At 31.2% G+C, this 13294-nt stretch overlaps 1 protein-coding gene across 1 annotated transcript; it reads right to left on the reverse strand.

Moving 5' to 3' along the window:
• Positions 1-9176: 9176 nt before the first annotated feature.
• LOC145159339 (ankyrin repeat family protein) lies at positions 9177-12795 on the reverse strand. Its single transcript, XM_079078281.1, has 6 exons — positions 12663-12795; positions 10423-10510; positions 10265-10329; positions 9663-9731; positions 9523-9572; positions 9177-9419 (listed from the first exon to the last, which is right to left on the reverse strand). Exons 1-6 carry the CDS (start codon positions 12738-12740, stop codon positions 9311-9313), a joined length of 459 nt encoding a protein of 152 aa, XP_078934407.1. The 5' UTR covers positions 12741-12795; the 3' UTR covers positions 9177-9310.
• Positions 12796-13294: the final 499 nt, after the last annotated feature.

A 13294-nucleotide genomic window follows, 5' to 3' on the forward strand; every position in this document is an offset into this window, starting at 1 on the left:
TTTCAATTATATTGATGATGGTTGCGTTTTCTTTCTTCACTATTATATTCATTGTTATGATACTGCCCATGAAGTCATCCGCCCCCGAACGTTTCCGCTGTTCTGGTTTGGGGGTGTGACACAATTAAGTCAACATCATCAGTTAAAGATATTTATGCATAATTTTTCGATAGTTTTGGACTTTCATTTGATTTCACCTCAGGCTTCTCAATTCGTGTATCTTTGTTGATTGGTTGCCATCTCCAAATCAGGAGTATTGAAGCGCTTGAGAAGAATGTCTAACACACGAACTTCGTCTGATGACTCCCAGACAGTTCGCAAAACACAAGTGAGTAGTAAAGGAGTTGTTTTCGTGAAATCCCTGCTCCTGCTTCTCCACAATTGAAGAAGAGAAGAGCTCATGATGTCGCGAAGCACATTACAGAGGAGATATACAAATGTAAAATCATTGTGCGTGATGATTTGTCCGAGAACGATGCCATTCCTGAAACTCCATTGGTTTCGACTTCTCCAATGGTAATTTCTACTCCTATCATTTCATCAGTTTCTTATGTTACAACTGTTGAACCTACAGCAACCATTCCACTCGAAATAATGGTGTCCAAATCAGTTACTGAGGAGGCTCCTATTTCTAACATCAATGCTAACGTATCTAATACGGGAGTACATGTGAGTGTCGACATTTCGCAGCCTATTTCTCTTTCTTCTTCATTACCACTTATCACTTCATCTTCACTGGCTTCGTTACCACCATTCATTCTTCCTATTTCTACTGTCACCACATCACCAATATTCGATAATATCCTTCAACAACCTATCACTACTCTATTCCCATCACAATCCACAGAACCATCCAAACCTCATTCTGATGATGAAACAGACGAAGGTGGTTTCGGAGGAACTTTCGATGATTTGCATTTCCATTCGGAAGAAGAGGATATTCCTGACCATATGTTGATGTCAGGAAAGCAATTCAAAATTCTCAACAGGAAGTTAAACTCAATTCTCCAATCCTAAGCCGATTCTGGAGCAAAGAATTTCGTTTCGGGAATTGAAGTAGACGTCATGCTCAAGGCTGTTGAGCATCGTCTTCAAGAGAAGATAGATGGGTGTGATAAAAATAATGAGCTTCGGGTTAAAGCTCAAAGCGAAATGTATGATTCGTCTTTAAAGGAGCTACGAAATGTTGCCAAAGAGAGACATGTTCTCTTCGTACAAGACGTAAAGAAAGTACGAGAGGATGTGAATTTCAAAATCGAAGAGTTGAAGAAGGAGGTGTCCAATGACATTCGTGAAGTGAACAATCGTTACAACACACTTCAGGAAAAAGTCGACATCATTGCTGGGGCTGTAACGAATTTCATAAAGTCATTTCAAGAAGCCATGCCAGCATTCGAAGCTAAAGCTGTTAAAGACAAAAATCAGTTTGCAAAACTGAGTACTTTAATTGTTGAGATGAAGGAAGCGGTTTCGAAGCCTGTACAACAGTCCTTTTTGACTCCAGAGTTTTTAACTCAGAAGCTAAATGTGCTAGATCAAGTCATTCAGAAGGTTGTTGCTCCCATAACGAAGTTTGCTCAAATGTTACCACAAAATGCCCCACCTGCTGTCACAGGAGTGCAAGGGGGAGAAAGAAGGATGAGCAAGGGTTCAAAAGATGACAAAAAGGGAGAAGGCGTTAAGAAAACAAACGAAGATGCGAAGTTTGTTGGGAAAGTTTTAACTTCGCAAATTCCAAGTTCTCTTCCAATCAAGACTGATCCTATTTCAACAACAATCGTGACCACAAAAACGATTGCAAGACCTATTGTAAAAGAGATTGTGATTGGTTCAACAATAGAAGGAGGAAGTTCAAGCTCCTCAAAACCCAAGCCTTCGGATGATGGAAAGGGGAAGGGTATTGTTGTTGAAAAATCAAAAGAAGAAAAGAAGGCTGAGGTCGAAGCAGAAATCGAACTTCAAACACATATCCAAAGCATATTGAGGCTGAGGGAAAGTGATCCACCTGGTATGGAGAAAGGTGATCCGAAAAAGCTATATAGTTACGAAACAATCGAATAGAGGGTTGCATTCAACCATATGCATGCCTTCGAGAAGAAACCATGGAAAAGTTATTCGATTGCAAACACTGATATGAGCCAACTTGATTTCCCGATCAACGAAATGATGTTCATCACAGCTCAATACAAGATCAGTGAGAAGTTCGAGAACCCTAATGATTATACACACATGAAAATTCGTTTTCATGCTGTACTTGGAAAGGAACAGGAGGAGGTATGGTCTTTGGTCAAGATCAAGAAGGTAGTTTCAATTAAAAAAAATGTTATGTTCGAAGACATGATACAAAACTTCAGGTATCATGTGATTCGTGCAAACAATCAGCAAGCCGATTTCAGTGTTGCAGATTTTCCACTAATGAACTTGAATGATCTAATTCAAGTTGCATTAATACTGAAAGACATGGAAGCATCTCAACTTAAAGGAACAGACAAGGATGTGTTTAGACTTGGTCTTGCACATATCAAAATTTTCATTGATAATTACTACGACTGTCTGGCCTTAACCGATGAAGAACTGGCTTCGGGTTTGGGAAGGAAAGTGACTGTGGCAATGGAACCTTCGAAAACTCAACCTGAACTGAAGAAGTATGCAGATGGTGAAATTTGCTTAAAACCATTTGGCATGGTATTTGCTGGAAAGGATACGAAGGGTAAAGCAAAAAGATTTCTCTTTCAAGTCGCTGAAATAGAGATACACAACTTCCCAATATACGAACTTCATTGTTCATATGAACAGTTGCACCAAAAATAATGAAGGAGATAAGAAGAAGCTTAAGAAGATCATGACATGGTACTCGGAGATACGAAGGGTGATGCATTTCGCTGCTCAGATTCTCACGAACTGAGTAGTTCGACTCGTTTACAAAGGGGGGGATTGTAAGGGTCGAAGTCTTTGTATTGTAAAGAGTCGAAATGTATTTCCTTATTTCGTATGTAATATATTTGCTAAGTCATTGTTTGTTCGAAGTGTCAATGTTTTAGACTTAGTATTTTTTGTACTCTTAGTTTCCTATAAATAGGAACTGAGCTTTGAGTTAGATAACAAGTTTTCCAAGTTCGTTATCTGTTTTGTACTCTGAGTTCGTTAAGAGTAATAAAGCTGAAACCAGATCTTATTTACATGGTGTGTTCATTTCTTTGATCTTTAGCTTGATTAACTCTGATTCGATTTCTCGTTTACAATTCCTCTTCAGTTAGACATAAGAGTTTTCCCACTTCATGTGTCTGTTTTGTACTTTGTGTTCTTGAGAGTAAAAGCCGAAAAGAATTATTTACTTCTTGTGTTCATCAATTAATATTTTACTCTGATATGATTTGATTACTCGTTACAATTCTTCTACAGATTCTTACAATGATTCATTAGATCTAATCAGTTTCGCATATGTCATCATAATCAACACCATTACACTTGGTAACATAATTAACTAGTTCTAATTATATTGGTACCAACATTACAATACATTAATACTCAAATTCTTGAATTTCCTTCAAATTCCACCATAACCATAACAACAATTAAGTGAGGATGAAGAGAAATTACCTAACTTGTTGTACAGTTTAAGCTTTGTTCTTCTCATTAGCTAGATTAATGGAACGAATTCAGACTCTCAGAGAACTTTGGTGTAGCTTTTGGAATCGTTTTGGAAGATCAATGAGAGCTTAAGAACGATTTTACAGATTAATAATTTGATCTATGTTGACACCTAAGCTCAATATGTAGCACTTTCTATGCACGTCATAGACCTAGCATGGTGTAGTTCCTTGTATCCACAACATGCACAACATCAGATGAAGAAATCAGATAATTTTTCAAATTATTTTTCTAAATTCAATCAATCATACATTTCTCATCTTTAATTTGATTTTTATGATCTTTATATGCACTCAAAGGTATAAACAAGCCAACAATTCCATCTAATCACCTTTGACTTAATACATACCTAAGTTAATTTAGTAAGACATACAAAAAAAATACTAATTTTTCCCATTTTTCCATTCTTACCCACCTACAAGTTTTTATAACTAAATTTACTCTAGCTTGGTTTAGGACATGACATAGAGTTATGTAAAATCTACAGAAAAGTCCCAATATTTTGGAAATTTTTTTAGTAAAGTCCTAAATTTTATTTTATAAATAGAAAAGTGCTGACTTTTTAATTTTTAGAATAGAAAAGCCCAAGAAACCAGTTAGTTTATTCACTTTAGCCCTTTTTGACCTGTTCAGCAGGTCATAGGACCAAATCGTAAACTTTTCCGAAATAATGGGACTTTTCTACAGATTTCGTCAAAACTTATATATAATGTATTAACGTATTTTTTACGTATTTATATCTATTTTTACATATATTTGTATTTTTTAAGTTTTTATATGTATATGTTTACGGATTTTTATGTATTTTAAATGTATAAACGTATTTTTATGTATTATGTATGTACGTATATTTTTAAAGTTTTTTATATAGGCGTTTATGTATTTTTACGTATTTTAAATATATAAACGTATTATATATATATATATATATATATATATATATATATATATATATATATATATATATATATATATATATATATATATATATTAAGTATTTTACATATTTTTATATATTTTGATGTGTTTTTTTATTTATTACGTATTTTTATGTATTTATATATTTTTAAAAAAATTATATAGATGTTTATATATTGTAAATGTATAACTGTAGTTTTTTTACATATTTATGTATTTTTTTACTTCAAGTCGTCTTCACCATTTTCATCCGATTCGTACAATTTTTTCGAGTATGTCTAGATGGTTTTCGTACATACTCACATATTTTAAGCATTTTCCATTAGCTTATCATGAAATTAAACATCGAATGGGAAAAGCTTAAAATATATGAGTATATAGTAAAACCATCTAGACATACTCGAAGAAGATGTGAGGATTAGATGAAATGGTGAAGAAGACTTGAAGTAAAAAATACATAAATATTTAAAAATAATATGATTAAACAGTTAAAATACATAAAAATACATAAACATCTATATAAAAAAAACTAAAAAATATATAAATAAGCAAAAATGCATTTAAATACATAATACATAAAAAACACACAAAAAATATGTAAAATACTTTAAAAAATGGGATAATGACTTAAAAGGGTAATGTATTTTTCGATTTGTGCACATTTGGTCACTAAGTTTTTTTTCGTCCACATTTACCCCTTCAACTTATTAAACTGTACACATTTGGTCCTTATGACCGGCTACTCCAAGTTAGCTGGTAAAAAAGACTTGATAGGATAATATATTTTTTATTTTGTACACATTTAGTCCTTAATATTTTTGTACACATTTACTCCTTAATATTTTTTTTTTTTTTTTGCAAAATAAGTCATTTTTGTTTTTGTTCTCATTCAGTACTTATGAATGATTTATGTTGGTTTTTCTCAAGAAATCTTAGGTGGGACATTTATTAATAAGGTGTTTAGGCCTTTTGATGCTTATGTCCATCGCGATCTCGACTACTTGGATGCTTAGGTCATGTGTTCTGAACGTCATAACTTCTTCATACGATCTCGTATTTTAATGATCTCTATATTCATGTGAGCGATCTTTATATCCATGCGTTCGTATTTTAGTCTACTACAAGTTTCATTTAGATTACTCTCATTAAAAAATAATATATTTTTACTTACGATTTTTATATCCATGCGCTGGGGCGGAATTAGCTTGGTCCCGGTGTCGCACCGGCAACACCTATCTTTTCTATTTGCAGTGGAAAAAATTTCAATTTTTTTCTCGTTTATACCTATTTTTCATGTATCAGCAACACCTATTTCATTTCGGCAACAATTACTATGTATTCGTGCATCCGCCCCTGTCCATATGCTTTTTTATCAATGTATGTATGGATGTTTTTTTTTATATAAAATCATAAGTAAAAATATATTGCATTTTAATGGGAGTAATCTTAATGAAAAAATGAACATGTGGATATAAAGATCGTTAAAATATGATATCCTATGAAAAAGTTACGATGTTCATAATACAATACCTAAGCCAAACCACAAGACCTACATAACCAAACAGTCGAGATTGCGTTGGACATAAGCATCAACAACCCCAACACCTCATCAATGATTGTCCCACGTGAGATGTCGTGAGAAAAATCTAAAGAAATAATTCATAAGTACTGAATGAGTACACAAAAAAAAGATTTATTTTGAAACAAAAAATGTTAAGGACTAAATAAGTATAAAAATATTAAGGACTAAATGCGTACAAAATGAAAAATATATTACCCTATTAAGTCATTTTTGCCGACTAACCTGGAGTAACCGGTCATAAGGACTGAATGTGTATAGTTTAACAAGTTGAATGGGTAAATGTGGACGAAAAAAAAACTCAGTGACCAGATGTGTACAAATCGAAAAATACATTACTCTTTTAAGTCATTATCCCTTAAAAAATACATATAAATATGTAAACCAATACGTTTATACATTTAAAATACATGAATATACATAAACATCAATATAAAAAACTTCTAAAAAATATATAAATACGTAATATATAAAAAAACACATAAAAAAATATGTAAAATACTTAAAAATAGATATAAATACGTAAAAAAATATGTTCATATTTTTAAAATACATAAACATCTATATAAAAAACTTTAAAAAATACATAAATACGTAAAAATACATATAAATACATAATACATAAGAAATAACACATAAAAATACATTAAAAATATATAAAATGGTTAAAAATACGTATAAATAAGTAAAAAAATATTTTTATATATTTAAAATACATAAAAATAAGTAAATATATACATATAAAAACTTAAAAAAAATACACAAATACATAAAAATAGATATAAATACATAAAAAATATGTTTATACATTATATACATTTTGACAAATCTGCAAAAAAAATTCCATTATTTTCGAAAAATTAACAATTTGATCTCATGACCTGCTAAACGGTCAAAATGGCTAAAGTGAATAAATTAGCTGATTTCTTGGGCTTTTTTTATTTAAAAAGTGAAAAAGTCATGATTTTTTTTTCAAAAAATATAATTTATGACTTTATTAAAAAATTCCTAAAATATTATGATTTTTCTGGAGATTTCCTTAAAGTTATTTTAACCTTGTTAAACATTTATACAAGACTAGTTTTTATATGCCAAACTACCATTTTGGCTAAACTAGTCTTTTTAAATTTAATAACAAACTTCATAACCATCTTACTAATTGTTTTTATTATTCAAAAATTTTAAGTCTTTACATACATTCTGCGACTCATACTTTTAGATTTTTATTGAAAAATTTATTACCGTTTCGTGGTCATTATGAGTCAAATAACTCTCTTGATCGATGACTTTTCATTGAAGTATTATCTTTTATTAGAGAACATAATAAGAGTATATAATGTCGGAATATTATGCTACCCCACGAAACCGTAGGACTAATATGATTAATCAACATCATTTTGAAGCTGTGATTTTTAATATAGTTTTGGATATGCAAATCCAAGAATTTGGGGATTGATTTGGTAAATTTAGCACTGAATTGCTAGAGAACTCAACGACTTCTTTGAGTTCGTGTAATTCATTTCTAGGTTTAATAAATCAAAGTTGTTGAAACTAAGTGAGATATACAAAAATGATTTTGATGATTCGACAAAAGGTGCATTTTAATGGTCAACTTGATATATATTATCTCTCTTTGCTCCATAATAACAAATTTGCCAACTTGAAGGAAATTAAGGGCCTTTCTCGTTTAATGGTGGAAACACGGAAACATCGTTCTTTTCTTTTGGTTTATAGGTTATTAAAACTTACTTTGGTCTTGTGGTCACAACTGAAACCGATGAACGATGTTTTTCTGCAGTGAAATTTACGTATTCTATATTACACGAAAAAAGAAATTATGCTTACCCTGCCACTAATACCGTGTAAAAGTATATTTACTCATAAAAATATCTTCTCATTAAATGCATTATAAATACAAAAATACAAAGAACTTATATGGGCTAATACAAAATGACCCTAACAGGCTTATGGAGGTATACACACTAAAAAAACTCTAAACATGGATTTCCACTTTTGTGCTGAAACTTCCCCCAGCATCATACTGATGCTCCTCAAAACAGGGAATGTTGAAATTTTTATTGGGAGTCGTTGAATCAGCCATTAATTGACATGGTCCCTAAGGTGTAAGTTCTTTGTTTCGCATGTGTTCCAAAAGGTAATAAATATATTAATTGTGTCCTTATTTTTGGTGCATTGACTTTTCTTCGGATCTAGCATGTTATAACTTTGCTCCTTTGACCCCAAAGAAAAAATAGGGATCCCTATATCATCGCATTTTCCATTCCTATTATGAGCAAAATTACAAGGTACAATTTACAGAAGAATGTTTCAAGATGAATGAAAACTATTGTTTTAAACGTAGAGATATTTTAGTATTCATGTACATGTATTTGTAAATATTATTAATGCACCTAAGAAAAATATAACATAATGAAAGAACATCGTTATACTATGCTTTTGATGAAAAATACATTGCTATAAAATAGTCACAAATATTAATTACACAAAATTACAAGTTGGTTTTTTTTAGAGTAAATTACACGAAAGGTCCCTACGGTTTAGGATAACTTGCTCATTTAGTCCCTAACTTATATTTTTAATTTAGAAGGTCTTTATTGTTTGTTTTATTACGCGTTTGGTCCCTATCTTATCTAAAAATACTATTTTACCCTTGATTTTTTAATTTATTTAAATAAATACACTTCCAACCCCACCCTCCTCACCTTACCTTACCTACTCTACTATTTTTTCCTATTTAAATAATAATCTTTTTAGGTAAAACAAAGACCAAGCACATAACAAAAACAAAACAGTAGGGACCAAGCACGTAGTAAAAACAAACAGTAAGAACCTTCCCAGTTAAAAAAATAAGTTAGGGACCAAACGCATAAACTACCTCAAACCATAGGGATCATTCGTGTAATTTACTTTTTTCTTTAACATTAAGAAACAATATGTTGTGTTTTGGGTTTCTATGAGATTTTCCCTTGAAAACACTCAAACACCCATCTCACAAAACATGGTGAAAAGTCCAAACCCCACATGAGTTTTTCATATATAACACTAGCACTCAAAAATAATGCAACTTAATTTAATTTATTGTATACAATAAGGAGACTATGCAATTAAAAAACTACAAAAATTAAACAATATCATTCGTTTTCAAACACTTGCTCTTGTGAGTTCCATTTGTGCAACTGCTGTGTTGATGGCATCAATGACATCCATTTTTCCACCAATTGCAGCTTCATCCACAGGAGTCCTTTCATGTCTAAATATACACAAAAATAAAAATAAAAAAATACAAACACAAAATTGAATTCCCTAAAGAGGACAATTGAAAAAAAAAAATCAAATTCAAAACTAATATATACCTGTTTAAGCTTGATACATCTGCTCCAGCTAGAATCAATATGTTAACAACCTAAAAAAAAAAGAGGTAAAGTGTTGGACAAATGTTTCACTTGATTAATGTTATAAAAAAATAATAAAATAATAACTAAATGATATTTACCTCGATGTGGCCATTCAGGCATGCCCAATGAAGAGGTGTGTTATTTTCGACATTAAAAGCATTGACTTCCTGTATTAAACAAAAGAAACATATATTAAATTCCCGAATGGTCCCTATGGTTTGGGGTAACTTCCATGTTTGGTCCCTAACTTATTTTTTTAACTCGGAAGGTCCCTACTGTTTGTTTTTGTTACGCGCTTGGTCCCTACTGTTTGTTTTTGTTACATGTTTGGTCCCTGTCTTATCTAAAAAGACTATTATTTAAGTAGGAAAAAAATGGTGGGGTAAGTAAGGTAAGGTGAGAGGAGTGGGGTTGGAGGTGTGTTTATTTAAATAAATTAAAAAATCAAGGGCAAAATAGTCTTTTTAGGTAAGATAAGGACCAAGTGTGTAACAAAAACAAACAGTAGGGACCTTCCGAGTTAAAAAATAAGTTAGGGACCAAACGCACAAATTACCCTAAACCATAGGGACCAATCGTGTAATTTACTCTATTGTAAATAAAAGTTCATTAACTATTTAACTATAATTAAAAAAAATGATTTATTTCATTACCATGCTTATTCCATTTTACAAAATAGGAAAGGTATGGTCTCCCTTACCACTTTATTGTTGATAAGATAGTTGACTATATCAACATTTCCATTTGCTGAAGCCATATGAAGTGCTACAAAAAAAAATAAAAAATAAATTAACTACTAAAAGTCAAAAAAAAAAATAACAAATAATTTAAAGAAACAAAAATTGCATGTTTTCTTACCTGTCCTCCCTTCTGCATCCTTGGAATCAAGAGAAACCCCAACAGCAGCTAAGCTTATAACATCGTCAATATCATTATATCTAGCAGCCTAATTAATAAAAAACAAGTGTCATTTGGTAGTATAAATGATAAAAGATAGAAACTAATTACTAAAAAGCATTATATCAATTAAGGCTTCATAGGGTCTTATAACAATAAGGGTTAAACGCAAGAAATAGCAATGCTTTTTTATTTATTGGTTTATTACACATTCTGCTTTCATACTAAGGCATTGTATTTTAAATTTTTCTTGTTAAGACGTTGTACTTTGAAAAATATACCAATCACACTAAAAGCATGATATGTCTTTTTCTTTTTTTATTCTAAAATACTTAAAACCTCTTGCACCTAACTAGATACTCTCTAAAATGTGAATAGGTGTCAAATGCAAACTATTCTCCCTTTGTTGTTCTTTGTGTATTAAGATTAAATGCACCGAAATCAAGGAAGGTAAAGGACTCATTAACATGGCTTTCTTCTCAGAATCTTAAGGGTGTCTTTGAGTCTCATTAGAAATTGTATGAGTCTTTACTCTTTTGCAGATTCTTAGAAATTGCTTTAGAAGATCCACAAGTGCACATAGGCCTGAGATCAAATGCATTCAAGACCCACAAAATCTTCATGATGTTCACATCTCTCCTAGAGTACCACAAAAGAGCTATAAACATTGACCTCTTCAATGAAGAACAAACATTTTGGACACTTAGGTGTTGTTTGTTTTTTGTCTGCAGATCTTTTTGGCCTCCACTGTTTGCGTCGCGCAGACCACGAGCAGACATTAGGCTTCACAGACCTTTTTTTTTTGAAGACTGCAGACCTAAAAAGGTCTACGCGTCCTCTTCTTAGCGCAGATATGGACCAGAGTCTTCAAACCTCTTCAGGCATCTTCTAACTTAAAAAACACATATGCTTTATTTGTTTTTTTTTTAAGCTTAGATTTATTCCAACTTTATTTATGATAAATAAATTGGAAGAAAAAGTTACAATACTTAAAGCAAAAAGGTTTGATAACACAATCATGACCTTTGTGACAAATTTATAAATAAATATTAAATTACAATAATAATTGGTGGAGCTGATTATATAGATATTAAAAAAAATTATAATATTGTCTTATATTTTTTATGCTAAATTTTATAAAACATTACTTAATGCAACATTCTTCATTTTTTTGAAAAAAATATTTATGGTAAGTTTTTAACTGATTTAATTGAAAAAGTAAAATATAAACTTTGAAAATTTTCATTTAAAATCAAAGTTTATTTTCATTCATGTTATGTTTTAAATTCTTTTATCCCTAATTACAGTGTTTAGGTATAACTTTATGACCAAAGTTTGTTGGTTTTTACAAATATATACAATAATTCTTACCATTTTATTTTCACTTTTTATACAATAATGCTTAAAAGTTAATCTACATTTGTTAATTATCTATAATAAAGTCATAAACTTATCAAAAAAACTCTTTTAAGTTTTTTTTTTAAATCCGTTTAATTATATTTTAGTTTATTCTAAAACACCGCAGATGTTAAAAAACAAAGTCTTCTCTTTCAGAATGCAGACATTTGGCCCACCTCTTCTACTGTAGACATTTTGGCTCAGAAAAAACAAACAGCACCTTATTGTATCCCTTGATGATAATCAGAAGGCCATGAATTAGCCATTGAAAAGAAGTGAAATGACCAGAAGAAGACAGAAATGACCTAAAATTGATGAATTACAGCCCAATTGATCAAGAAGATGAACAAAAAACTGTAAACCAAATAATAGCCAATGAGTAAGATTGATCAACAAGATTAACAATCAATCGGCAGAGTTCCCTCCAAAAAGTAAAATTCATTTGGACTGAATATGGAATATGGATAGAAAAAAGAAAAGGTTATTGCAAAACAATTTTCTTATTGATTCCGTATTCAATAACTGAAGCTTGCAATCAGTTGGAAATCCTTTCGAAAAATGGTTGAACAATGTGGTGATATTCGTTCGATTAACTGAGCACTGAATTGAACTAAATACAGATTCTTTATTTACTCCTAAGCGTAACATCACTATGCATAGTCTTTGCAAACCCTAATCGAATCACAAAACCCATCAAGCATATATCTCTAAATGCATCATAGATCGAATGACACACTGAGCTATGCAAGAAGGGGAGTAAAGGAATATATAGACAATGAAAGTACGTATTAAAATGGTTTTACCTCAAGCAAGGCCTCCACGTGTTCCGTCTCCGTAGCAGACGAGTTCTGCTCTGCTCCGTTCGCCTCCGCCGCCCCCATTCTTCGAGCACCGCGCGTGTCTGTGTGTTTCTCGAGATATTTATATGGACTGATGGAAACTGGGCCGGGCTGGAAATTGGTTTTAGAAATTTGGTTATGAAACAATGTTAATTTGTGAAGGACAAATTGTGGATTTTACTATTTTTCGGGTTCGGTTTCTAGGATCGGTTTTTTAGTTTATGGATCGAAGGGTTTTGGGTTTAAACTTTAAACATATTTTTCTTAAGATGTAAATAAACTAACAAATTAATTCAATAAATAAATATATATATATATATATATATATATATATATATATATATATTAAAAAATGACCATCCTTATCCTAAGGTCTTGGCAAAACTGGTCATTTGTTTATGGGTATGTGTTTTCTTCTAGCTTTGTTGCTGCCAATTTTTGTGTGGGGCATTTTATGCCATTTTTTGAATTCTTTATGACCACGTGTGGACACGTGTTCTTCACGGTTATCTTCACCGGTTTTGGTTTGTCGCCAATTTTAGTCCCTAATGTCAATGTTTTTCTGCTTTGGTCCTTGGTATATTTTCTACGACTCA

This window comes from Lactuca virosa, chromosome 2, assembly GCF_052849685.1.
Source record: "Lactuca virosa cultivar CGN04683 chromosome 2, Lactuca_virosa_CGN04683_v6, whole genome shotgun sequence".
Lineage (NCBI taxonomy): Eukaryota > Viridiplantae > Streptophyta > Magnoliopsida > Asterales > Asteraceae > Lactuca > Lactuca virosa.

Excerpts from the sequence above, each read along its gene's own strand:
- LOC145159339 (XM_079078281.1), bottom strand. The coding sequence starts at position 12,740 with ATGGGGGCGGCGGAGGCGAACGGAGCAGAGCAGAACTCGTCTGCTACG. Across the intron at positions 10,330-10,422 it reads GGATGCAGAAGGGAGGACAG|CACTTCATATGGCTTCAGCA; the intron begins GTAAGAAAACAT and ends TTTTTTTTGTAG. Across the intron at positions 9,732-10,264 it reads ATCTTATCAACAATAAAGTG|GAAGTCAATGCTTTTAATGT; the intron begins GTAAGGGAGACC and ends TGTTTAATACAG.